The 26,230-nt window shown below is 41.9% G+C and overlaps 1 protein-coding gene across 6 annotated transcripts in view; it reads right to left on the minus strand.

Annotated features, from left to right (window-relative positions):
• ZBTB46 (zinc finger and BTB domain containing 46) overlaps positions 1-26,230 on the minus strand; it is a 50,553-nt gene that overhangs the window by 12,298 nt on the left and 12,025 nt on the right. For 5 of the 6 annotated variants that reach the window (XM_014254056.2, XM_088064412.1, XM_014254055.2 and 2 more), the window contains 3 exons: positions 21,977-22,946; positions 7,067-7,351; positions 1,025-1,197 (listed from right to left, as the gene is read on the minus strand). In XM_014254056.2, coding sequence (XP_014109531.1) covers positions 1,025-1,197; positions 7,067-7,351; positions 21,977-22,946 — 1,428 coding nt within the window. The remainder of the gene's footprint in view (positions 1-1,024; positions 1,198-7,066; positions 7,352-21,976; positions 22,947-26,230) is intronic. The other variant, XM_005524763.3, reaches the window with a different exon arrangement.

Consider the following 26,230-nt stretch of genomic DNA (forward strand, 5'->3'; position numbering starts at 1 on the left):
CTCAAAGTGTCTTCACAAAGCTGTCACTGCCAGAGCAGTGAACTGCACCTTTATCTTGCTTCAAAGCACCTTATCATTTGGTGTTTTGAAGACAGTAATCAACATCCCTGTTTAAGTCTTGGATAACTACTCAGTTCCCAGTCTCACTAAGCACCCGGAGCTCCCACTCAGGCCAGTGGGAAATGCTGGACAGAATATTTTCAGTTGATACAACAGAACTGGAAAATTCTCCCTTAGCCTTCCTCAGGTACTTTTCCTTTCCACACAGAATAGCCTGTAGAACACAAACACATTCTGCATAGCTCCCTTTCAGCAATGCCCTCTGGCACTGCTGATCCAAATTCTAAATAAAAGCTGATTTTATCTTTTTTTTTTATAAATCCTTTGCGATATGCCAGTGTGTGGCAGATGGCAGCCCTGTGTGAGGCAGAGGCGTGCTGCAGCCTCGGCAGGTCTGTGCAGACCAGCTCACTTTGCTCTATGGGGACTGCAAAGCAAAACCTGTGTTTTCCACCCATTTGTTTAATAGAGTATCACTCAAAAATATTAAGAATAGGAAATGCTGCAGAAAGCTATGGGTTTTAGGTCAAACTTCTGACTTCTGTAATAGAAAGAGCCAGTCCATTTCTGTCTGAATTTAGACAGTTAAAAGAAACCCAAATGCCCAACAGCAGAAGTGAGCAATGGGTACCTGAGGTCTCATGCCATTATTACATGCTAGTGCACAATGTTGTGCAAATGAAGGGATTTACAATAAAAGGGACATTTATATTTAAAAAACCCCAGAGGTTTTCGAACAGAAGTTCTGTTGAGGTAAGGCAGAAAGACTAAAATTGGGACAGCACTAGTCCTGACCCTCAACAGACTTCTAGTTTTAAAATAACCTGTATTTTTTTCAAAAAGCACACAGATTAAAGTATAAGGTATTAGATCTTTCAAAATACTCCTAACTGGGGAGGATTTGATCAAACAAACACCTATGCACTTCAAATTCTTTGTATTTCCCGCTCCCCCCCGATCTTACCTGGGTTGAGGAAGGCACCTCTCCTTTTATCCCAGTTTCTGGTGACATTTCACCAGAAGAGCAGATCCTGGGGGGGCTCTGAGTGGCAAGGTGTGCTGAAGGCAGCAGGGGAGATGGTGCTTCCACTTTGCCATCACTTTCACCCCTTGAACGATTCGAGTTGGTGCCAGGCCCTGGGGAACACAGGAAACGAATCTCACCCACGTGAACCAGCACCAGCTGGTGGCTTTAAAAACGGCCTCGCAAAGGCAGCCCCAGCACTCGCAGCTCATCTTCTGTCAGTGGGAGGGAATGCAGCAGGACAGGGATGCCAGGCTTTTGGTCTTTCTGGTTGATGGGTTGTTTTTGTTTTTGTTTTTTTTTAAAACCAGCCTCCCCACCCAAATGTCTGTGTGTACTGGAGGGACAACGCAGGGCTCGGTCACTACAGAGTCCATTGGGAGAAAGAAGCACAGTGCAGCACAAATATTCACATTTTTCTTGGAGAAGCACCATTTTGAACACATACACTTCCACCTTTAAGGAATGTACATGCAAACTTCATTCCACTAACTTTCTTGAAAGTTTATGTCACAGGTTCAGATCCTAAGATCTGTGGTTTATTTAATATTGGACTGTCACTACTTGATCTCAAAGTGCTTTACAAAAGATGGAAAAAAGGATTTCTGTCACTCTATATTTAGTAAGGATGGAGGTTCAAATATTTGTACAAAACTGTTCAATTACACCTGACAGTCATTACAGTCTAAAAATCTCCCATAATTCAAAAGGAAAACATGCTGTGTCCGGCCCTCGCCTACACTGTAACAACAGCCAAATGGAAAACAATATTCCAGAAACTGTCCTGAGGATCAATGACAAAGCTAAATACACATAAAGACTGTGTCATCAATATCACTGCACATTATAAATTATTATACAAACTTTAGCAGATGCCTTGACTGAATATTGGAATGACATGCTGAGCAGGTTGTTCTTTTCGAAACGCAAGGAGGCAAACCCAGAAGCAAACATGGCATCAAATAATCAAATTCATATTTAAAGCACTCTATGCCCTAAAGGCTTTTTCATTTCCAGCAAAAGAGAGTCTGGAAACCTTCAGGGATATAAAAAAAAACACTCTTTAATGCAGCTACAAATAACAAGTCACAGTTTACACTGTGTCCGAATACAAAGTGCTGTGATCTGGGTGACAACAAAGCACTCAAGTGAAACCACACCAAGGTCTCAAAATATGAACAATCCCAAACCTTACTTTTTTATTAGCTATCAAAAGAAATTCTGCTCTTGTGCCACAAGCTGGATGTTTGATTTACTCTCCTCCACTTTGATGGCAGATCGATATCTTTCCCAAATTAATGCTATTCGGTTGGGATTACAATGCTCCAAAGTTTCCTTCAGATGCTGCTCATCTGTTGCTGTTGTCATTTTAAAGTAGGACAACAAAATGCCAGAAATTCAAGATAGAAAAAATTCAGGAGAAAAGAGGAATTTATCAGTATTTCCTGTTAGAAACTGTTACCAGTAATCCAGCTCTACAGGTCCATAGCAGAATTCCTGCCTAGACATGTTCCTTTTTTTCCAACCCTGAACACCCCAAGCTGATTCAAACTGCCCCAAAGACATCTCTGGGTTACACTTCTTTGAACTAATAGTATTTTAGTAAAGTAAAGATAAACCAGTGGGGCCTGGCTTGATGAACTCTTTATTAGCACCTTCCCAGAGTTTCACAGGTTCCAAAAAACCTCTGCACTTCTTAAAGCAAAAATTAATGCTAACAAACAAGCAATGAAATAAAGCACAGAGAAGCAATAAACTATCGCCCAAGGTGTACAAACACACAAAGATGTACAACACAACAAAGATGAGTTTTCAAATAATAATCAGTATTTATTTGGTTTCAACAACTGCAAGTAACACAAGAAGAGAGAAACCCACATCAATGACCCACACTTTGTACACAAGAACACAGATTTATGTCCATTCTGACTTGTACCGTGAGAAACCTTTTTCCCTCCTCAACTTGTACTAAAATGAATGTTAACCAAAAGTATTTTAACTTCTAAATCAGGGATCAGAACCACTTTCCTTCAGTCAGCTCTGCACACAGAAAATGAAGCAGGGGCTTAGCAATATTTGTGTGAATACAGAATTCTTGTGACAGCTGGACAGTAAACTATTGTGGAAAAGAGAAAGGCAAAGTTATTATACCTCATTTAAAATTGCATCCATTTCCCCTAAATCTTCTTTTACCATGTATGAAAATTCCACACCAAACTGAATACCTTTAACTTCTTCCTGGGAAAGTTGGCCACTGTGTAAAATGCATTTCTTAACATCCAGTGCAAGGATAAATTATTGGCTCCAATGAACCACTAACTAAAAATAACCTATTAGCTGGTTTGCCCAAAAGAAAAGGGCTCTGTGTACCATGTAATCACTTGGACTGGAAGCTTCATAGGAATTGCTTCTATAAACAGTTTCAGATGCAACAGGGTAAACAGGAAAAGCCAAACTTAGACATATAAAAAAGCCTTCAAATGTGCTATTCTGAAATGTGGAAGTTGCCCTTCAAGGGAGTCGTCCCCACTCCACAATCTGAAAGTTTTCTTTTTTTTTTTTTTTTAATGAGAAAACAAAGATGTAAACTAACCACCTCATTTTGTGATGAGTACTAAAATTCTTGTTCTCTTGATTATACTTGGCAAAACCATCTCAAAACATTTGACTGAAGCCTTTGAGACTTCTGGCTGTGTGATGTAACTGTGCGGAACAATGCTACCAAAGTTCAGACTCGTAAATGAAATAAGGCACGTTATTAAACCAAGGAGCTCTGCAGAGCAGCTCTGCTGGAGTGGAAATCACAGAACAACCACCTGTTTTTAGAGACAAACCAGGAAAACATGGCAAGACCAGGAAAACTTTTGTGATGTCTTATCTGAAAGGCACCCCCAGCAACACCCCAGGCAGGTTCAGTAACCAACAGTTCTCTGGCAGCCTTGGTGTAACCATGAGTAATTCACACATTTTTTTCTGCAAATCCTGCATGTTCCAGGTTTCTGACAAGCATATGAACAATGTCAATCTTGATCACACATCATGAACATCAAACTCTCAAAGCCCTTCAGCTGCAGGTTATCTGGCAACTGTGCTGCCCAAATGGCAAGATACTTAAGTTTTCCCTTCTGATTTTAAATGAGTTTGAACTGGTTAACTTCAGAAATTCACCATAGTGATACAACACCCCCACCACACACACATTCTGGGCTTCATTTTCCACCAGCAGAATGTCAAGTTCATACCTCATATGATCATATAATGAATTAGTTAAAAAGAATACGGGGTAAAATGAAAACCTTGGGATATCCTCTAACTTCTGAAGCAGGAAGAATAATGTGGAAGAGCAAGTGAAAACTTTTAATGTGTGCAGTAATCTGGAGAGTAATATCCCCTTTAGAAAAGGCTCATCCAAATTTTAAACATGTTTAACACCCTCTTTGCATCTGTCCACCTTAATTAAGTCTTTCTTTCTCCATAAAAAAAAACCCACAACAAAACCTGAATACTGCTCCTTGAGGCAGTTATGTACTGCAGTGCTTTGTAAGAGGAGACAATCCAGTGATAGCAGCCAAGATTAAAAAACACTTCACTTCTTTGAAGTCAAGAGAGACTGATCAGTTATAATCCCTGAAATTAGTGCATTTCTTTTCAAATCAAGACAGATGAAAACCGCTGGGTTTGGTTGTCTTGTTAAATTCAATCTTTTTCACTGTGCTCCTACCTACTCCCTGCTCCTTTTTATTTTTAATATAACCCAGGACTTAAAATGACTCAACATCCTCAAATTGTTTTTGAAGAAAAATGTCAAAAACACCTACAAAGCCAGCACCAACCTAGCCTGTGCTTTTACATCTCCACAATCTTCTTACCACTTGCTTCACTGTCATTTTATACACTGAAGATTCTCATCAAAATTGACGTCCTGTTGTATTCAGTAATGACCACTTAAAAGGGAATCGTATATCACAAGATCTTTTTCAAGTGATTAAAATAAATTGATACCTGTGAATCTGAATAAGATGAAAGAAAAATATGTCTCTTAACTCCTGGCTTCTACAAAAACCCTCTTACCAGGCCACAGCCACATCCCTGACTGCTGTGAGAGCTCCAGACCAAGCAGGAAGTCTTCCTTTTGACTTGGGCATTTCACTTTGCTTCCATAAAGAAGCACAGCTGAATGAATGAAATCCAAGTAATAGCGAGAAGACTGGAAAATGACCTCAAATACATGCTGGACAGGACCTCCTGGTCCATGGCAGCCCTCAGTAAACTATGAACTACTCCCTTTTCTAAATGTATCAAGATTTATTTTAAACCCAGCTGGTCTCCTGCCTGCACCATGCCCATCCTCAGACGCTGCTTCTTAGGTGGTTGGGCAATCTCTAATTTTTAACCTGGATTTATGACTGCTTCGTACACATTTATCTTTATGTCAAGTGGTGCTTCAGTTTTTAAGTAAAACCTAAAATCCTTCAGCAAGGAGAAGGATGATGGGTAGAGGGCAGCCCTGTCATTATTCCAATTTATCAAGACAGAAGATGAAATTGCTGATTTCACCTGTCAGGAGCCACAGATCCGAGCCCGTGGTGCATCCATCACCCGCGGTCACGCATCGATCCAGGCTCCCACCCATCCCTGTGCCAGCTCAGGGCACTCTGCACCCAAACCCTGCCACTGCACTGAGCCACATCTGTGCTGTTCCACTGCAGCTGAGGGATTTTCAACCTTGGAGCCCAATCTGAACCATCCAAATCTGACTGAACTGGAGATTCTTCCAGAAGTGAGTTACTGCAAAATAAACCAGAACACTGCACCAGCCATTTCCCACAAATATTTAAGCTACAGAACAAGGTACAGAAACTTCAAGGTTTTTGTATTTTTTTAAAAAACAATCCTATTATTCAGACATGAGAAGTGAAAAGAGACACTAAGTCTGATACTTCATTGTGCAATTATTTCCCTTTGTCACACAACTCTAGGGACCAGTTGGCCACTAGGATGGGGCTTGGAGCACCCTGGTCAAGTGGAAAGTGTCCCTGCCCATGGCAAGGGGGTTGGAAAAAGATGATCTTCCAAGTCCCTTCCAACCCAAAGCATTCTGGGATTCTGTGATTCATTCTCTAATTCTATGACCATTAAAGTTATTTATCTTTTCCCATTGAGGAAATGAAAAGAAAATAGAACAATAGATATAACTAAGTGAACTTTTCATTCTATTTACTTGGTCACTTTCCTCAGCATAAGCTTTTTCTTCTGGAAATTAGCATGTAGTACTCAGGAAACCGTTGCTTGCTCTATTCTATTTCACAAATGATGTATCTTCTCAGAGTATTATTTAAATACAACATTAATAATTTCTTTCTTTATGCACTAGAGAATCAGGTTGCAATGAAGAAAACACAAAAATATGATAAAAAATCAGCTGTCCACACCTAATGGCTCACATCAGCTGTCTCCAATAGATCACCAGTAGAAAAACATTAATTTCCAGGTGCAAGCACAACAAAATCAATAGCTGCTCACTGCTTACAGGTCTAAAATTAAACTGCAAGAAGTAAAGATCATGCAATCTACAATACCCCGATTTTTTCCACAGATACAGGAGCAACATTCAAACTGTTCAACATCAATCAAGTTTGTATTCAAAACCTTTCCCATAATGACTCAAACACTTTGTATTTTGTTTTTAAGTACCATTGTGCATACGAGCAAAACAGAAATTTGAGGGCAAGCACTACAGGCTGAATATTTTCTTCTATGACTTCAGCAGTTAACATTAAAGTTGGATCAATACCAGACAAAAGTTTCCAAATTTTATGGAAAGTGGGATTAAACAGGACTTAAACCTGGATATAAACACACCAACAGCAACAAACGAGGCAGTGACCTGTATTTTCTTCTCACTAAAGATTTCCCCTCAAGTATCACTAAAAAAAAAACACCAAAAAAATAAAGTAGAAAAGTAGAAGAAGGCCAACTTACGGGAGAGCGAGTGCGTGCCTTTGGGGAGGTACTCGAAGAGCAGCGAGCTGTCCTCGCCCAGCATGTCGGCTTTCAGCGACAGCAAGCTGTTCTTGCTCATCAGAGCCGCTCGCAGGTTGGCCACCGTGGCGGCCTGGAGCGCGTCCTCCTTGTCCGGAGTCAGGGGCTGGTGGATGTAGCTGGACTCCCCTGCCAGCAGCGATTCCTCCACGGTGCCGTAGGGGTCCGGCCGCTCCACCCTGCTGCTGTCCGAGCTGCTGGGCTCCGGCCCGGCCGCATCAGCGCCTGCGGGAGGGAGGATGCTGTCAGAGACATGGGGAAACTACCGGGACCTGCCTCGCTGGGGATCTGGGAAACACAACCAGCGATGCAGCAACACTTGGTTTGGCTTTGCTTTTCAGGTGGGAGCGCTGCTCTCAGCCCCCTTTTCCTGGCTCTGTTTTTCCAGCCCGTTCCCTCCTGCCCCACCAGCCGGGCTTCAGCTCAGTACCGCTCGCTAAGAAGGCAGGGCAGAGGGAGGGGATGTGTATTTTACCCACAACCTGGATAAGACTATTTATTTCTCTTAAACTAAGATTTCAGGATAGCTTGCTAGTACTGAAAATTACATTCAAAGGTTGAAGTTCTGTTTTGTCCCTAATTTTTCACTGCAGTAGCCCAAATTGCCACTCTTGTTTCTTCGCTGTGTTGAAGGTTTTGAGAAGCCCAGTAATAAACGCTCTCTAAAAGCGGGGCGCTGAATATAAATCCCTTGGAGTCACTTCTCTAAAAAATACACAGTAACCAGTGGTTCCCAGCATATATCAAGAGTGGGTTTTTATATAAAAGTGTTACAGTTTAAAAAAAAATATACAGATCAGCCACTTTACAACATGTAACTACAAAGAAACTGTATAAAAATATAACATATTAGTAACAAATATATCAATTACTGAACCCAAACAAAATCGAAAACGCTTGATAAGTTTAACTCCTTCCTGCAAAAACACAGTTTATTTTTGTATTTTTGGGGAAGTCTAATTGAAGAGCCTCCTTTGTTTGAACTTTGACTCCTCTTATCAGATTAAATAATTTATGTATTTTTATGTAAAGGAAAATGACTCTCAGACTCCTCTCTATTCTTCACATGAAACAACAAAAATTACACACAAAAAGGGCTGTTAGCCCATTTTAAAAGTGCCTAAAACAAATTGCAATTACCTACTCCAATCTGCAGCAGCAAACACAGCTGACACACTCAAAGCCCAGCTGAGCACCTGGCAAACGGAGCTGAAGCTTCCCAACAAACTTATGCCTTTGTGGCATTTCTCCTATCAATACAGAAGGGAAAAAATCCATATCCAAAGAGAAGGCACAGATAATAAGCTATCAGATGGAGAAAGAAGCTATTTTGCAGATCCTGAATATTTTATTGCCTCCGAGTTTAAAAGAGATTTAAATCTACTTAATGCAAGAGGGAACTATTAGAGCTCAAACCAGTGGTAGGACAATTACAAAATTAATACCTGCTGCTTTCACAAATTCACTTTGTGCTCTTCAGGACAAGGAATTCAGGTGTTGTCCACACACAGCACTGCAATAAACTCACTCCTGTACAGAAGAAGGGAGGAGGCAGAGTGGGAAAAACCAGCACTTGGTTTCTGCAGCTTCAAACCAGGGCAAGGCATTAATCTGCAGAGCCTTATTAAAAAATGCTAATGAGGACACTGGTACTGTGCCCACCTCCTGTAACCTGGAAAACAGCTGAAGGAAGATCATTATTTTTATCTCCATTTTACAGGTGGTGGCTGCCAGAGAAAGACGTGGGGACTCGCTCAAGGTGTCCAGCCTGCGGAGCCAGGAGCAGCCAGAGAATTTCCCAGTCCCAGCTCAGGGCATATCAGATTCCAAAACATGTTCAGATTGGTTTTACTAAGCTGCACTGTTCTGCCAGTACATCCTACTGCTAAGTTGTTCCTTTAAAAAACAAACAGTCTCAAAGCAAACAATAAGGAAAAAGCAATCATAGGCAGAGTGCTCCCACACCCCGGAGATGTAGGGAAAGCCCAAGGCTGGGGGCTACAAACACAGTCGGAAGCTCACAAATGTGAACTACCAGAGATGCTCTCTGTTTAAAACCAACCATTTTTTCCACCTCCATCTGTGTTTTGCTTGTATAATTTTGTATTATCAGTTTTATTAAATCTTAGCCAAGCAGAAGAATTCAAATGCTTTGAATTGTTACGTATTTTGTCATCCCTCTGTTAGTGGCTCACAGGATATCCACTTTTCTAGATGATAATGAAGGTTTTTTAAAAACAAGCCAGCATGCCTACATAAAGGAAAATTACAAGACAGTAAAACCCAGCAGCTGTTACTAAAGGTGGTGAAAGAAGCAAATTAAACTTTGGCCCATTAAACTGGTAAGGTAACAGAGAGCTTCATCACATCAAAGCCACGATAATACCACTGTCCCACTGCCTACATGGGAAATCACAGCACATAACTTGGGCCAGAGAGTGTGTGTGCCCACAAAAGTGCATTCCCAAATAACCAGGCAGGCAGGGAATCACCTTGTGTTTTCTGCACTCCTTTCTCAGAGCCTGTTACAGCTGCTGATTGACAGTTGCCAGAATTGGCTGCTGCCCGCTGCACATAAACACTAATTGCTAAAACACATGCAGATTAATTGTAACCACAACAAGACATTAAATGTTCCTCAAAAGCCAAGATTAGAGACAGACAGTGAAATAGATGCTTCAGAGCTTCCAGTATTTATAGCTGATGTAATCTAATCAAACACACATTATGGCAAAATAAATATCCACTTAGTCACATAAGTACTAAAATAGCCTCAGCACACCAAAACCCAAAAAATGCACCAAGTTCCTCTCCACAGCGCCTCCAAAACCACTTCTCTTTTCTCTAGAATGCAGCTCCTTTTAACAAGATTTAGCCAAAGAATTATATGAATCGAGAGCATCCGTCACTTCCCAGTAATCCAAACTGTTTACTACAGCTTCAGCCCCGCGTAAACTAGGCTTTAGTCAATGAGCTTCTATTCTGCAAGTATTCACTGCCACGGGCCCCAGAGCTCCATCCCAGCCCTCCAGAGCTCGTTTTTCACCCTGCTGGGACAGCCCCTGCGACTGCAGGGCTCCATGCGCAGGAAATCCCGAGCTAAACACGGGATTAATGCTGCTCGGAAAACTGAGCTCATTAGTCTCTTTAGCAAATCATTATTTTGCAGTTATTTATTACACCAGCCTACTTTCCAAAACACAGAAGCTTTAGAAAAGCTTTCTTAAGTTTGTTGACTTGGATGAATATTTTATTGTTGGCTTTTATTGTCAAATAAAACACAGAGCCTATTTTTTGACAATTTTGGCAATAGTACTTCCATGTAATTCTGAAAACAACAGTAAAGTTCTTACCTACATATGAAGCATCACAAAACAGGGCTACAAGGACTGTAAGCACCTTCTCACAGAGGTCACCCATCCCAGCTGAGCTCAAAACACACTTCATTCCCAGCCACACAGACCAGGCAGGCTTTAACAGATCCATGAAGAATAGATCACATTCACAAGAATAAACCTCACACCAGGACAACAGGAGCAGTACAATATTACCAACACACAGAGGGTGGCTACTGTGTGAGCTCTGGAAGTCCCATAAACCCAGCTCCTGTCACAAACCCAGGAATGGGAAAAACAAGTTGCACTAGTCACAAAAAAAACCAGCACTACAGACATCTGGCAGCCCCTTGGAAAGGGCTCTGGCACAAATCAAAGTAATGCAATGTACTAAAACCAAATGTTAATGTGATAATTTATTTTCAAAGATCTAGGTGAAAGCTGACAGTAAAAAGCATTAAATCCATTCCAAAAACTGAACAAAACACACAAGCCATCCCAGAAACAGCAACGAAAAACTCCATTTTAAAGATTTCTTTTACTACCTTAATTAATTACTTTAATACGCAAACCAATTTTTTTCTCTTGTATTTCTTCTCCCTGTTTCTGTCATTTTTTCTCATTACAGCTTAAACTCAGCTGTTAACAAAGTACCTCCTCAGCGTCTGCTTCTCTCACACCACTTATTTCTTGTTTGTACTGTGTTTTAACCTTCTCAGTAAACCCCCAATGGGGATTCCCAGACTCCCAATGCTATTATTCTCTTTCATAGTTTTTTTTTTTTTTTTTAATTATTTTTTCCCCTTTTCATCTTTTATTCCTGCTCTCTCATGTAGACAGTTGAACATCTAGAAATCAGTAGCTGAAGAACTAAACCCATGAGAAGAGAGAAAGGCGTGAATAAAAGCCATACAAGGTTACATCTGCTGCTGGAAAACTCAAAGCAGAAACAAGCTTTTTCCCCAAGAACTAAAGGCAACGTTTTGCCAGGTTGCTCTCTCTCAATATTGCTCTTTTCATCACAGTCTCGAGGTAAGAGGGGATCAAGAAATCTGTCACCTTCTCTTCAAAGCCCCGTTCCGTATGGCAGGAGCACAAAGCAGGGATGTTTGTCCCTTGGTGTCCCAAGTGTCCGGGGTTGTGTGACCGAGGTGACCCCCAACAGCGAGGGGGAGACAGCCACAGGCACAGGAGCCCTTCAAAGGAGAGCAACAGAACCTCACTTACCATTTACAGAGCTTTAAAACTGTTCCTGTGTGTTTCTCCGTCAACCTGGCAAATTTCAGCAATCTCTGAGGAGCCCTCCCAGCCCCTCCTCACCCCCAGTGGAATGCAGGGCTGTTTCAGGAGCCATTCCTCCAGCACACCTTTCTGAACTGCAGGTCTCACCACTCAGCACCTGGAGTAAACTCTCTGCAAGTCCCACAACCTCCAAAGACAATGGCAATTCAAGCCAGCCACAAAAAGCTCCTGAGCCTTTCCTGTAGCTTGCCCCACCTGCAGGACCCAATTTGGCAGAATTAGGGTGGAAAGGTGAACTGAAGGGAAGAGACCTTGGGGTACAGGAGTCCTGCTGTCAGCAAGGCAAGAACCCAGGAAAGTACAGACTGGAAAGAGGAGCAGCTGGACTTAATCGGAAGCAGTGTCACCATCAGACAGGGGAGAAGTCATCCTGACCTAGGGCAGCATTACTGCTCTGTCACCTGGAGTCATCTTAAGAATTGTAGAATAAATTAGGTTGAAAGTGACTTCAGAGCTACTTTTAGAATTAGATTCCAGTGGCTTGAACAGCCCACTTGTGAATATCAGCAGGGAAGACAGAGTACAACTTTCCCAGGTCTTTCCTCCACCTTTTGACAACTTTGTGAACAATCTCCTTTCACTCTGTGAGAATCTCCCTTCCTGTAACTCGTGTCCATTACCTCTCATCCTTCTCAACCCACATCTGAGAGGGGTCTGGCCCCGGATACCTACCCCCCTTCTCTTCTCCAAGTTTTTAAACCAAGCTATCTCAGCCTCTCCTCACACACATCATCTTGATGGCCTCAGCTGCGCTTGCTCAAGCTTGTCAAAGTCTTTCTTGGCCTGGAGATCCCCAAAGTGGATCCTGTACTCCAAATGCTCTTCCTAGGGCAGGCAGCCAGCCTTCCCTGGCTGTGGGGGCACACAGACTCCTCTTCAGCTCCTTACTCAAGAGAAGACATTTTCTGCAAAGCTGCTTTCTCTCTCCTTGGCTGCCAACCCAAACTGCTGCACGGGGTTATCCTGTGCCACACACACACTTGTGTTGGTGGAATTCCTGCTGTGCCTGGCACAATCCAGCCAATCATCCCTCCCAGCCTGGTGCCATCCAACAACCCGCTGAGGGTTCACAACATCCCACCACACAAGTTGTTAATGAACAAAGTCAGCAGCATCAGGCCTGGAAGCAGCCTGGGATGGATGCAGGCATCACACTTCCTGGGGCAGATGTTTTGGATCTCCTGCACACAGCTGGATAATTCTTAGTGTGATGGAGAACATTTTTTTTTTTTCCTGTTTGCATCATGACAAGCAGAAAGGGAAAAGGTCCCAGCATCAGCAACTTCTCTCATCCCAAATTCCTGCACTCTCCCCTGCTACTCCCTCAGTGGCACCAAGACCACACGTATAGTTGTGATTGAACTTGAGACAGGAACTAATACGTTAAAAATAAAATGATTTATTAAAAAAAGATATATTTAAATGCAGATCAGTTCCCCTATCTGGTTCTCTACATGGTCACACAGAGATTTTCACCGGAACAACTGCAGGAGAGTGTGGGGGTGCAATTAAGTACCAAAGGAAAGTGGGAGCCACTTAAACTCAGCTTTTGTTTCAGGTACACTGACAAAATGTGACCCAAAAAAACTTAGGTGAAATAAAACACTTAATTTTCTGAGGTTCTTCAACCTATTTGGGTCAAGTATCTGCCTGACAGTAGATTTTATCTAGAATTCCAGGGATGATGTTTCTTGCGTAAGTTTAGGAAGGTTTGGCTTGATCTCCTTCTGTACAAAAGACAATTAATTTTTAAACTCTCAGGGAAAAAAAAAAGAAAAAATAGCTTTCATTTCATAGTGTGTTTTTGATTGGGAATTAAAAAAAAAAAAGAGCACACAGGCTGGCAGAAAAATGACAATCTCTTACCAGCTGCTAAAAATATCCTTGAAGTTTGTATTTCAGTTCCCTCCTCCTTTCTAACAGAAATCTTCCAAAACTGTTTCACAACTCACTATTTGTTAAGCAAACTCCAGAGCTCTCACCCACTGCTGTATTTACATGGGGAAGTGATGCCATGAGCTATATTGGGTTTAATTTGCACTATTTTACAACCATAACAAGCAGACATGTGGATACAATAAATGTGCACAGCATTCAGAATCGGTTCCAATTTCTTAGAGCAGGAAACAATCAAGCAAACATAGATATTTAACCACAACACATATGATCCTTAAAAGCTGCCTTTATGTTGAAGGCTGTAAGATATCTTAAGTGAATCCTCATGGAATCAAAAACTTGGTCTCCTTCAGGCTGTGCTTTCCCACCCCTCTTCTTTCAGGTTGGAGCCCTACTACAGCTGTTCCACCACGACATTCAGGATTTGAGCTCACAAAACACAGTCCTGCAGGAAAGTGCCAAATTCCAATGCTGCTCCTGTTTCTGGAGGGCTCAGGAAGAGCCCATGCCAGCTGAGGCTTCAATATAATTTTCCAGCCTACAGCCATAGGATGTTCACTATCTGTGTTTTATCAACAGAAACAATCTCCTCACTAGCTCTAGAACACTATTGCTAAAATAAACCAAGCTTGTTCTACACAAATATGACCTGGTTTTATGTTGCTATTCCTGCAGCATATTCCTAAAGCACAAGTGTATCCCCATCTTTGTCTTCCTCAAAACAGTACAAATAACCGGAAAATTCCCTCCACTCCTCCAGGTACCTGGAAAAAAAGAATCGATTTTCATCTCTTTCCTGTAATATTTGCTTTTCTACCATTGAATCAAATTCTGCAGGCACTTTCCTGTGGTCAGCAAAAGGAGCTCCTGGCCCAAACCCTGCTGCTTGCTGCTTCTCCCCCACCTCCTGTTAGTGACCTCCACTCAACTGCTCCTTGGGCTACAGAGCAAGCCTGGCCAACTGCTAATCTTCCTAAAAAAAGATAGAACAAACCCAGAAAGAGAGAAATGGTTAAACTGGGTGAGTTAATTGTTTAAGAAACTATTCTAAAAAGGGATAATACAGTATCCTTTGCAGAAGGAGGAATGACTGGGCAGTGCAGAAATACCTTAAGCCACTCTTGTTTCTCCAAAATATGCAGAGAATTGTACAGTAACTTGAGACTATCACTTTAAAAGTGCTGCAAGCTTAACCTCTTTTTCCAAGTCTCTTAATTCAGGCAATAAAAGGAGTGACACTATTCCCTGCTGCTCCCTGGGACAGAGGCAGACACAAACATGAAGGGACAGAAATAAAACATTCACGTACCACATTAAATATGAATATTAGCACTCGTGACAGAATGTTGAGTTATAAACTCTGAAAATCCTCAGAACAAATATTTACCTTTTGAAACAAGATAAACAAAATATTTACCTTTTTCAAGTGCCTTGGAAAACAAAAAGGAAAAAAAAAAGAGAATAAAAAATAAATCAGAGACCAGTACAGAAAAGCTTGGGTTTGATTCCCAGGCACTGCATCTTAAGAATTAATTCCTACTATATTTTAATGCAAAAGCAGCACTGCAAGTAAGAAAATTAAAGTCCTGAACAGAGCTGATTGCAAAGCAGGAATAGAATTTACATTAAAATAACGCTTCTTGTTTTCTCACTGTAATTTCAAAGTAAAGAACCAAAAAGGGGTAAAAAGGTTTTGGAAAGTTGAGATCTCCGTAAAGAAGAGCACAAAGAACAAATCAAATAGTGAGAAGGGCACTTAGGAGAGGGGAAATGCCTCTGATCTCTGGAGTTAAAACAGATTAACAGAATCAGAACTGCTACCACGGGGAGGAGGAAGAGGAGAAGGAGGAGGAGGGCTTGGGAGCCCGGGGAAAATGGAATGCAGGGTGGGGAAAGGAAACAGACACTGATCATTGAGCTAAAGCTGGGTTAGGGTGGAACCATTTTAAAGCCAGGGTGTAGCCAGGGAGTAAAGTGTGTCTGGGTTTAAAGCGATGATTTGAGTTTCCAAACTTGAAAATAACCTGACCAAACCCTTCAATAACAGAAACTCCAAAGTTACTCCTGTAAAGGTTGTATCCTACTAACTCCATTAGCCTGTAGCCCTGGTGATACAGAGAACCTGAATTATTCACTGAGCACCCTCTGCAAAATTCTCGATATGGACACAGAGATTTGTGGTGTTTGGGGTCGGGTTTGGGTTTTTTTTCCTTTGGTTTTGCATTTTGAGGCAAGTCTCAGCTACCTCCACTCAGTGCACTGGTGCTTCAGGCACACCAAGGGTTCCAGAGAAGGTCCAGAAACCTGGGCAGCTCCTAAGCCCAAGGAATGCAGGCTAAGCCGATTTCGGGCTAAGAAAGAATTCAGGGGGTGGCAAAAGAGCACAGAGCTGTAACCCCTCCATGCCTGGCTGCGCCACTGGGACCAGGGCATCAAAATATCTCCCCAGCAAAATCCCCTCAATTGCAGCAAAGATTTTAACACCTTGTACCATAACTGCAACGTCATGGCTGTAAAAGAAGGTGGAAAAATGCAGTAATGAACTTAATTTTCCAAGTGGCAGGCAATTTGTAGTTTACCATTACTTACCCTCAAAAATAATCCAACACCTTTCCAATAAACTGTTTTAATCCAAAACATCTATCCTGCTTAAAAAGTGATCTTTCCAAAATGAGACAAAAAAATAAAATATAAATAAATAAAATAAATAAAAAAAGGCCTAAGCAACAAACTAAACGTAGGAAATTATTAAAATTTGAGCCTGTGTTGGTTTTTAGGATATCAGACATTCACCTGACACCTGAAATTTTAGCCAGCCCAGTTTTCAGTCATGGCTGTAACAAACCATTAAACAGCTGAAGTTTTCCCACTGCAAGCAGGACTCAGATCATGGCAGGTATACTGGAGATTCCCTCTTTTCAAAGCAAAATCTATTTAAAGAAAGAATAACTGACTGTATTTCATCACAGTGACTTTTCTGGTTGCATTATTTCAATACTGCCTGCTTCCAAAACTTCTCTTAGCACGTCCTTCAATACATTTATTTTTTCTTGTAGAACAGAGCAAAAATCTTTAGGAGTTCCTTAAACACCTGAATCCTGAGTACCACACTCATCTTTCCCCTCCCTTTCTCATTTTGCAAAATCTGGATTCCTCTAGTTGGACCAATATGCTTGCCAAATACCACAAAGGAAACAGGGGAATTTTCAGGGGAATTACTTATTTAATAATGACTTGAAAATATGAATCAAGGGAAGATCTGAAGATTTACACTGATAAAGGGACAGAGTTACAGGAAGCCCAGTAGCTTCCTGAGAAAAAAACAACTTGGTTTCAAGAATAAAATCATCCTGTAATAAGGCAATCCACACATTCACCTGCCTGTACTCAGGTCCAGACACCTCACCTGCAGAAACTTCGTTGAGTTCATCTGGAATGAGTTCTCCCTTGCCTGCCTCTGAAGCCTTTTGCAATGTAAGCTCCCTACGAGATCCAACTGTTCAGCATCTGTGCTCCCCCAACAGCTCCTGTAATCATAATTTGCTCTCTGGAAAGCAAGACAGAAAAAGGGATGGGAAATGTTGATGACACCAGCTGTCTCCAGGCTTCCCGGGGAGCACAGCTCCCTGCAGCAGCCACTGCAGTCACACGTGTGGCATTGGAAAACGAGCCACTTCAACTGCTCCTCACCGGGAGGGAGGAAACTTGTGCATAATTAAAGATTTTGATGGGGAAAATGTTAAAGGAACTGTGAGCTCTGCAAAGTCAGAAGGACACAGTGAAGTCCCGCCTGTCCTTCCCATGGGGATCCCTAGTCTGGGCTTAGTCAAGTCCTGAAGCTCTTCTTAACAGAACACAGCAACTCTGCTACATGTATTAAAGGAAAGAAAAGAGTTCCCAAACTGTAGTGCCTTTAGAAAGGGCTGCTCTGTTTTTAAAATAATTAGCTTCATTTCACAGTCAATTGGCACACAGAAATTCACTTGCAGCTTTTGGGTGCAAACACTCAGAAGATGTGTGGGAGTATTTCCTTGGAAATAAATTCCTGAATCATAACTACCATGCTTGAACTAACACATTAATAAAGCCATCAATAAATTCTTCAAAACACACCCTTCAAGTGACAGAGTTTTCCATTACGTGAAGAGGCAAAACCAGCAACGCTTTGCTGGCTTAACAGTAGAGATATCCATTCTCTTTGGCAAGAGCCTTCCAAACACCACCTGATCTTGTAGTCCACACACTCAGGATATGTAATGCCATAAAAATTTTATCCAGCAAGGTTAAAGGAACAGGAACTTAAGGCAAATAAAGATGTTCAAGGCATAAGACTACTTCTGAATTTCATAAGCATCTTTGATACGAAGACTAAGAAAGAGCAACATGTTTCTTTAGAAAACCTGTTCTTTTGGCAAGTCCATGGAGGAAATTCTTCTTTACTCAATTATGAATAAAGTTATTATTTATAAAAGCCCATCCTTCAGTTTACTTTGGAGAACTGCTGCTTCAAGTTAATGTGTCTTGGTGAGGAAAACATATAGATGAATGTTTCCTACAAGGAATGACAGACTGACATCCTGAACAACCCAAACAGGATGACAAAGACAAAACCTAATGTGTTTGATGTTAAACAGACAGTCCAAATTAATAAATAGAAACTAGCATGAAAAGATGGTGCTCATCAAGCTTTGTGCTTGACTGACACCAGCCTGAGAAACTGAGAGCTGGATCACAATCCCAATCCAGCACCTCAGTTTTTCATTCGCATTCTTTTGCAAATCCTATTTGATCATTCTTTCTTGAATGAAAAAGACAATCTTCATGGTAGACATTAACATTCTCTTGCTATTTCCATTATGTTAGATTAATATTAATAAGATTACTCCAGACACTCCTTTTTATTTTAATCTCCAATGTTGTTAAAGACGCTCAATAGCACCCCACCAGCATATGGGAAATCAACAGATTTGCAAAAAAATTTCTTACCCTTTCAATTTAAATAAAATCTGTGTCTTTTTTTGAGATGCCATTGATTTGTATTTAAATAGTCTACTTAAATATTTGGGACACACCTGTCTGTACTGATAAGAAAGTTTTTCCCACTGAAAGCAACACATCTGCTGAGTGTGAATGAGCCCAGTTGTTTCAAAAGCAAAGTTTCAGTGACTGCAATGTGCTTCTTTGTAATAGGACAGGAATTAAATAATGCTATATATAACAGAGGAGTAGGAAGCATATTTTTCATCTGTGAATATCCTGCCCCAAATAACCACTGTATTTAAAGGGTGATGCAATGGTTACTTGCAAGATTCCCCTTCCAAAATGCTGCTGGAATGCAGTGCTGTTTGCAACCAAGACAAAAAGAGTACCTTGCACAATTTCAGAAGGAAGACTGAGCTTTGAAGAAGTATTCTCCTAAATCAACTTTTGCATTTCCAGAATGCAGCATCTGTGTTGGCCCAGCAGTAGAGAGGCGTTTGTAAACCACTCCAGTGAACCCAACAAGAGCTTTCAGCCTTAGCAAGAAGCATCTTAAAATAACTGATTAGATCAGAAAAGTGAACAAGCCTTAAAGAACAAAGAGTTCAAGGTAACTTTCTTTCCTCTCAGTTACTTCTGAAAGAACATCCAACACCCATTTCCTCAGTAAGTGAGTAGCTTTCCACCTTAGCTGTGAATATCGCTGATAGGGGCACTTCTAAATAAATGAGGTAAAAGAGAGCCCTAGACTATGAAGTCTGCTTTAAAAAATGAAACTTGACATGACTAAATCAAAGACAACTTCAAGCTGAAATTTAAACACAACCCAAATACTTGTTACAAGTCTCTGCACTATGTCATTACCCATTTGCACACAAGAAAATCAATTATTCTTCGCACTTAGGAGTCAAGTCTGCAACACCCCTATAGCAGTGCTGAATTCTAACAGGACAGGGAAGAATCTGGGGTACCAAAATCCAGCCTAAGAGCAACCCTGTAGCTCAGAATGTGAAGCTTGCAGGAAAATATCTCCCATCTGCTCAATATGGGAAATACCCATGCAAGACCAGAAGACCCTTCTGCATGCAGGGCCCCAGACAGGGATGTTTTTGGGGTAGCAAGGTTGCTTGTACTTCCCAGTGAAAGAGCAGCAGCCTCACCTGAGTGCCCATTTGATTTCCCCCAAACCACAGGTTTACCACACAAGAGGCTGCCTGTGGACAAGGTGTCCAAGGTTAACCAAAACTGAACACATATGGATCTCAAATCCTTTGAAATCATACTGAAAAAATCCCCAAAGACACCACAACACACACAGGGCTTGCAGAGACAATCCCTGCTGTTAAGCCCACATGCACCCATGCCATAATTTAAAGCCTCACAATGCAGAGGAACCTCCCTGTCCAGCAAGGCAGAAAGGAGAATTTTACCTGCATTCATCTCTCCAGATGGTCAATATGGGGAACCCAGGAGCAGCTCAGTCTCCACACACCCCCCTTGTTCCTCATGGACACACTGCTCTCTGCCAGATGCCACTGCCAGCACAGGCAGCCCCCAAGCCTGTTCATTTTGGACAGCAAGAAGTCTTGCCATTCATTTTTTTCCTTTTCTTTTACCAGCACTATTGGAATATTGAAACTCTTCCCCCAGCCACCACCATTCAGCTGCCCTTTTCCCACCACTGAAACCACCTCCTTTATTGGAAACTGCATTTAAGGCAAGATTTGGAACAAATAATTTGATGTGCCTGCTGACGTGCTGTCTCAGCACTGTGCTGAGTCAACCCCCCAAGCCATCTTCCTCTCATCTGCAAACGGCCACTGCAATTTAATTCCTTAACAATTAGGAATTAAATAATCTAAGTTTCCTTCAGCTTCCAGTAATACAATCTCTTCTGTTCTGCACTATTTTCTGTAAAGACACTCAATCTACACCAGCTTTCCAAGAGGATCAGAGCTGCAGCTCTGCTTCTGCAGCCACTCCAACATGTCTGGCTCACTCCAGGTACCTGTCCAAACCCACATTCCTCAGACAGTACAAGTGATCGAGCTGTTTTAATGGGATGCCATGGAAAATGAAAAATAGTTGCATGAGAACAGAGACCATGCAATCCATGCTGAGTCTTCACTCAAAACAAGGATAAAATACATGCATTGCAAAAATGAGATTCTTCAAAAATCACTGTAACCTTAAATTCTCACATTTTTCTTCTAACTGACATTGTTTAGATTTTATCATCAGCTAATTAGAATAATTACATGCAATTATCTTACTGCAGCAGATAACCATAAAACGTAATAAATCTCAAGACATTTGCAGTTACTATTCAATGAAAACCACATTTAAACTCCAGTATGTGAGCAACTTCTTTTTCAGCCCATAAAGACTTTTAAGACTTTCAGTATCCTTTGTATTGTTTTTTTAATCCAAATTTGGCAACATAAAAGTCTATAATCTCACACACTTCTCCTGGCTGACTTGGATTCTGGTATGCAATGAAACACAGGCTAACTCACAGCACAGACTGTTCTTGAAGTCAGCTTGAGAGAGTTTACTAACACACTCCTATAAGACCTTAGAAAAAACACCAAACTCCTAGTTCAGAAGTGTTCCTGAATCTATTTAATGCCACTGATTAATGAATTAAATGGGACAATTATCTTGAGACAAAATAATAACTACTGAAGATTCAAAGGAAGTTAAGAAAACAATTTTCTCACTGGCTACACACTTTAAATGCAGCCACTCATCTCAGACCACAAGTAGTCACACATCAAAATACACTTGAAGCCATAGTGATGCCTCAGAAAAACATATTGTTCTTGAGAGTTACTGAACACTTACCCTGCCATTACCATCAAGAAGCTATGGTGGTTTTCTTACCCAAGAGAAAGTGACACCTGAATATCAGGAAATTCTGAAGATGGTATCGGTAAGACTAAATTACACCTGTGTGTGTGGTGTAATTACATCATCAATACACTGTGCAAGGAAAATTCTTCAACCTTGACATCAATGTCCGCACCTGCTAAAATAAATTCCTTTAACCCTTCCTCTCACTAATTCCAGCAGTTAGAGTGGTGGTTTTGGGGTGATTTATGTTGTTCAAAGCCAAAACAAAACCACCAGTTTTACAGGAGAACCAGCCTCCATTAAGGCTCCTGACTGACTGCACTGTGCTTGGTGCTTCTCAACTGCTGGCAACACAAGTTTCTACATTTTTGTATTTCTGGCAAGCTCCTATTCCAGAAGCTGATAAGATCATCCCATAAACAGATCTAATTAACTCAATTCTCAGTTCTCAGTTTCATCCCCAAAAACTGGAAGAAAGACTTACTTGGGTCTCGACTGCTGTACGGCCATCCTGAGGCAGGTAAAAGGGGCAGCACGGGAGAATTTGCCCTGCTGTCATCCTCCACTTGCTGTGTAATATGTCTCACAGTTTCTTTGTTTTTCCTGTTCTTCCTGCGGCCCGTGGGCTGCCAGCCATCCCCCACTCCTTGCTCTGAGAACCCACTCTGTATTGCACTATCCTTGGCAGAATGCAGCTCACCCCCTCCGTAATGGGACGGTGACACCTGCTCCTCTTTGATTCGCAAAGACCCATAGCCCATGTCACTAGCCCAGAGAGACTGGGACGAAATGTCTTCGTGGCTGTCTGGTTTTGGTTCTTGATCCTCTTTCCCATAACTACTCCCTCCCTCGTGGCAGCTGGCAATGGCCGAGTCCCCAGAGGAGTTTGCCGGGCTCGTTCTCCGAGCTAACCAGGGGGATATACTCCTGCCAGCCACGACTGCCGAAATCAGAGCGTCCGTGCTGCCGCTCGAAGGGGCTCCCAGCTCATAATCGACGAGATCCTCCGAGGCATCAGACTTGATGCTTATGTCCAGAGCTGCTTTGATGAAGTTGTGACAGGCCTGCACGATGTCTGTCATCTGCAGGTAGCTGGCAGCCGACATCACCTCGATGACGTTCCTGCTGGTCAGCGCCAGGTGTGCGGAATACATGAAGTCAATGATTGCCTTAAAGCCCTGGGCAGTGACGATGTCCAGGTGAGTGACTGTGGCCTGGTCAGAGGTTTTCTGGACCTGGCAGTAGAGGGTTTTGAAGTAGCGGCTGCTCCCCAGGAGGACGTTTTTGTGAGCCTTGAAGATCTTGCCCTCCACGATGATGCAGACGTCGCAGAGGATCCCGTGCTGCCTCTGCTCGTTCAGCTCCCGCAGCAGGTGACGGTAGTGGGAAGCAATTTCCATATCTTCCTTTCGGTTATTCATTTGGAGATCTTTATGTTTCCTCTTCCACAAGTCCTGCAGGGGGGAAGGAAATGACAGGGTTACAAAATCCATGACAAGATTGAGACAAACCCCAGGTTGTACCAAAAGAAGCAACAGGTTCATCTGGGAAGAGTGCCACAAATATAGCTACTGCCTGCAACGCCTCCACATTCATTACAAAATGCACCTTACTTTGACCAGACTTCAAATAATTTACATTAAAAAGGACTAGATTTGAAGCCAATCCTCCAGTGGCTCATAACATCCCAGAGAAACATTTCTTTAAATTACTACAGACTTGTAAGAAAACCCATCTGAGGTAACCCAAGAACAACAGCTGTCAGTTTTTACTGTAAATTCATTGAAGTTTGGTTTTAAAAGAGATACTGTGCTTGAAACCATGCTCAGATGCCCACAGATTACTGAGGGGCACACTGTAACACATTTTCCTCAAGGGAACAAGCATCATGTGTAGCAGACTGAAGAGCTGGAATCCTCAAGCAGCAAGAGCTGACTGAACCCAGCATCTCCCTTGCTACACTGCCATGGAGGGGCTATAAACTTTATTTAAAAGTCAGAAGAACAACAAACAAATCCAAGACCACAGATCACAAAGTTTTAAGTCCCCACCCAAACTAAACTGGCAACAGATCACAACTATGAAATTAATGTTATTTGAAGCTCAACCAATACTCTGCAATAAACATGCTATTGCTTTACATCTCCAAGTTTATCCCGCAGCCACCCTCAGACACTGAGTAGAGAAATTCTCATCATCACCTAAAGAAAGGTGATGATGACCTTTATGACCAACATAAAGCTGAGAAAAACTCACAGGGCTTTTGATCACCTTTCATAGAATCTGGCAGTATTATCCAAAATAAAAGGCTAGTTAGTGCCAGCAGCAAGGTATCTTCTAAGTTATGCTCCAGATTATCCTCCTCTTACACTCCAAAACAGAAAAAAGGTCCCAAGTGTTGACAGTAATCAGCAGTGCAAGGATTTTCAGATTGCATTTTTTCCAGTTACTGTCTTTGCAACTCCATCTTTGCCTTTGATGCCACAGATTTACAAATCCTTTAGCATTCAATTCTGCCATTTTCTCTTTACCACTTTTTCTGGAACTTACTACTTCTGGAACAGTGTTTAGTGGTCCAAGAGTTTAACGGTCCATGGTTTAATTAAGAGCATCAAGGTGAAGGATACCTTACTCCTTTCTCTCAGAAGCTTAAAATTTGTTCTAATATAAAAAGTCCCAACTGAAGAACTGACATGAGGGCCAACATGTCAACACACAACTGTAAAATTGGACCCAGTTCCAAACATTATTATGTGCAGGCACACTCATCAAGAAGCCTGGATTTAGGCTACTGGTTGTTACTTATAAAAACAAAACCTCTGAGGTCGTACAGCCCTGAAGCACACATGGTTCAGTGTTTGCACTGGCATTAAGGATGCTGTTTCCAGCCTGGAGCACCTTTCTAACGTCCACGGGATTCACACACAAATTCAATCCCATCTGCTCAAACTGGCTCGCAGCAGTGGGCAGCACAGCCGTGATTCAGGAAGTTTCCCTGGCACATTCAAGTGTGCTTCCTGGGCTGTGGAACACAGATCCACAAGTAGCCTGCCCCCTTCCTCTACCCTGTGCTATTATTATCATCGGCAGGAGCAAAATAACAGCAGTTTAGTCAACACTGTGGGCTAGAAAAGCACCTCCCAGCCCACAGAACATTCGTGAGGTGGGACCTTCTCCAAGAGAGCCACCTGATGATTCAAAAGTTCAAGTTACGTAAGACTGCTCCAAGCTCCTCCAGTTCTGCAAGGATGGAACTGCCTCTGCAGCCACAGAAATTCTAATTTGCAAAGCCAGCTAGTCCCTGATCATTGAGAAATGTTTGTTTCCCTCAAAAGAGGAAGGACCATCTTCCTGCAACACAAACAGGCTGAACTGTGTTCATCCACTTCAAAGCCGTGCAGCTTTTCTGCAGAATTAAGCACAGAATGCACAGAGAAGCCAATGTTTTTTTTTTTAAATTGAACTGGAAGAGGCCAGTACCAGTGCAGCTGCACACACCTACTCACCACAGAAATCTGCCCAGAGACCTCAGACCAAATCCTCATCCAGACACCATCTTTGTCTCAAATAAACAAAATAAATCAATGAAAATCAAACCAAGAATCAGGGTCGGGGAATACAAAAAGAAAAATAAATTAATTTTCAGATGTTTGGCCTGAAAAGGTTGTGATGACACCAGCCAGCACAGCATCTCTCTAATCCAGGCTCTGGAGGTGGCTGCCAGCATTTCCCAACATCTCCATGTTGGAAAAACCACCTCTTAAGGCAGAGTGACAGTTCAGTTTTGTCTTTATTCCAGAAACCACTACAGCATCTACTTTTAGGAGCTGAAGAGTCAGCTTAGTCCCCTTAGGAAATATGAATTGCCACATAGGATAAAGTGAGCTGTCCATCACCAGTCGTGTCTCCAACAGCTGCCATATCCACACAATTCAGTGGAAGATGTAAGAAAACCTCAGAGTCCACAATGAGGAAAGGGTCAGAATGTTTTGGATATGGCATTTCCTTTCACTGTTCCTTCACGGATATTAAAATCCATATTCCAAGACACCAAATCCCTGGAACCGTGGGGAGGAGGGGCAGGAAATCTCCTGCAAGGATATTTTTCTCTTCCTTAATTTCATACAGATTTGCAGTATTTGTCAATGCCTCCACTTGCTCTCGTGAATTTATGGCACATCATCTTTCCTTCTTCAACTGGAAATTCCTTGAGATTTTACTTCTTTGCTATCTCATATATTTATTCAGTTTAGTTCAGTGGGTTGGGGTCTCAGCCACTGATAACAGTCCACCTCAGACACACCTTGTCCTTTTTTAAGCTGTCTGTGGCAGAAATACAAGATTTAAAATGTGTCTCTTGCTACTTTTGGTTTAGACTGGAACAGTTTGAGGTTCAGGCATGATGGATGGATGGATGGATGGATGGATGGATGGATGGATGGATGGATCTCTTGCTCATCTCTTCAGGAAATAGAAGATAACGTCAGAGAAAAGATATCAGGGAATTTTTACTAAACACAAAGACACAAAAATCTATGCAAGGCTCCTTACTGAGGTGGGCACATTACAGCACTTTTAAGCAAGCAGTGAGGTGTAATCAATAAAATGTAACTGTTTCCAAATCAGGAATTATCACTGTAGATGTCTTGATCTTCCTCTGTCACAAGGCCTGCTCCTTCACACATGTCGCTCCACAGCCAACATTTGTCACAGCATTGTACCTTTTAAACAAGAGGTC

Source organism: Pseudopodoces humilis, chromosome 19 (genome assembly GCF_049639895.1).
Source record: "Pseudopodoces humilis isolate 2021_Gansu_Grassland_sample_001 chromosome 19, ASM4963989v1, whole genome shotgun sequence".
NCBI lineage: Eukaryota > Metazoa > Chordata > Aves > Passeriformes > Paridae > Pseudopodoces > Pseudopodoces humilis.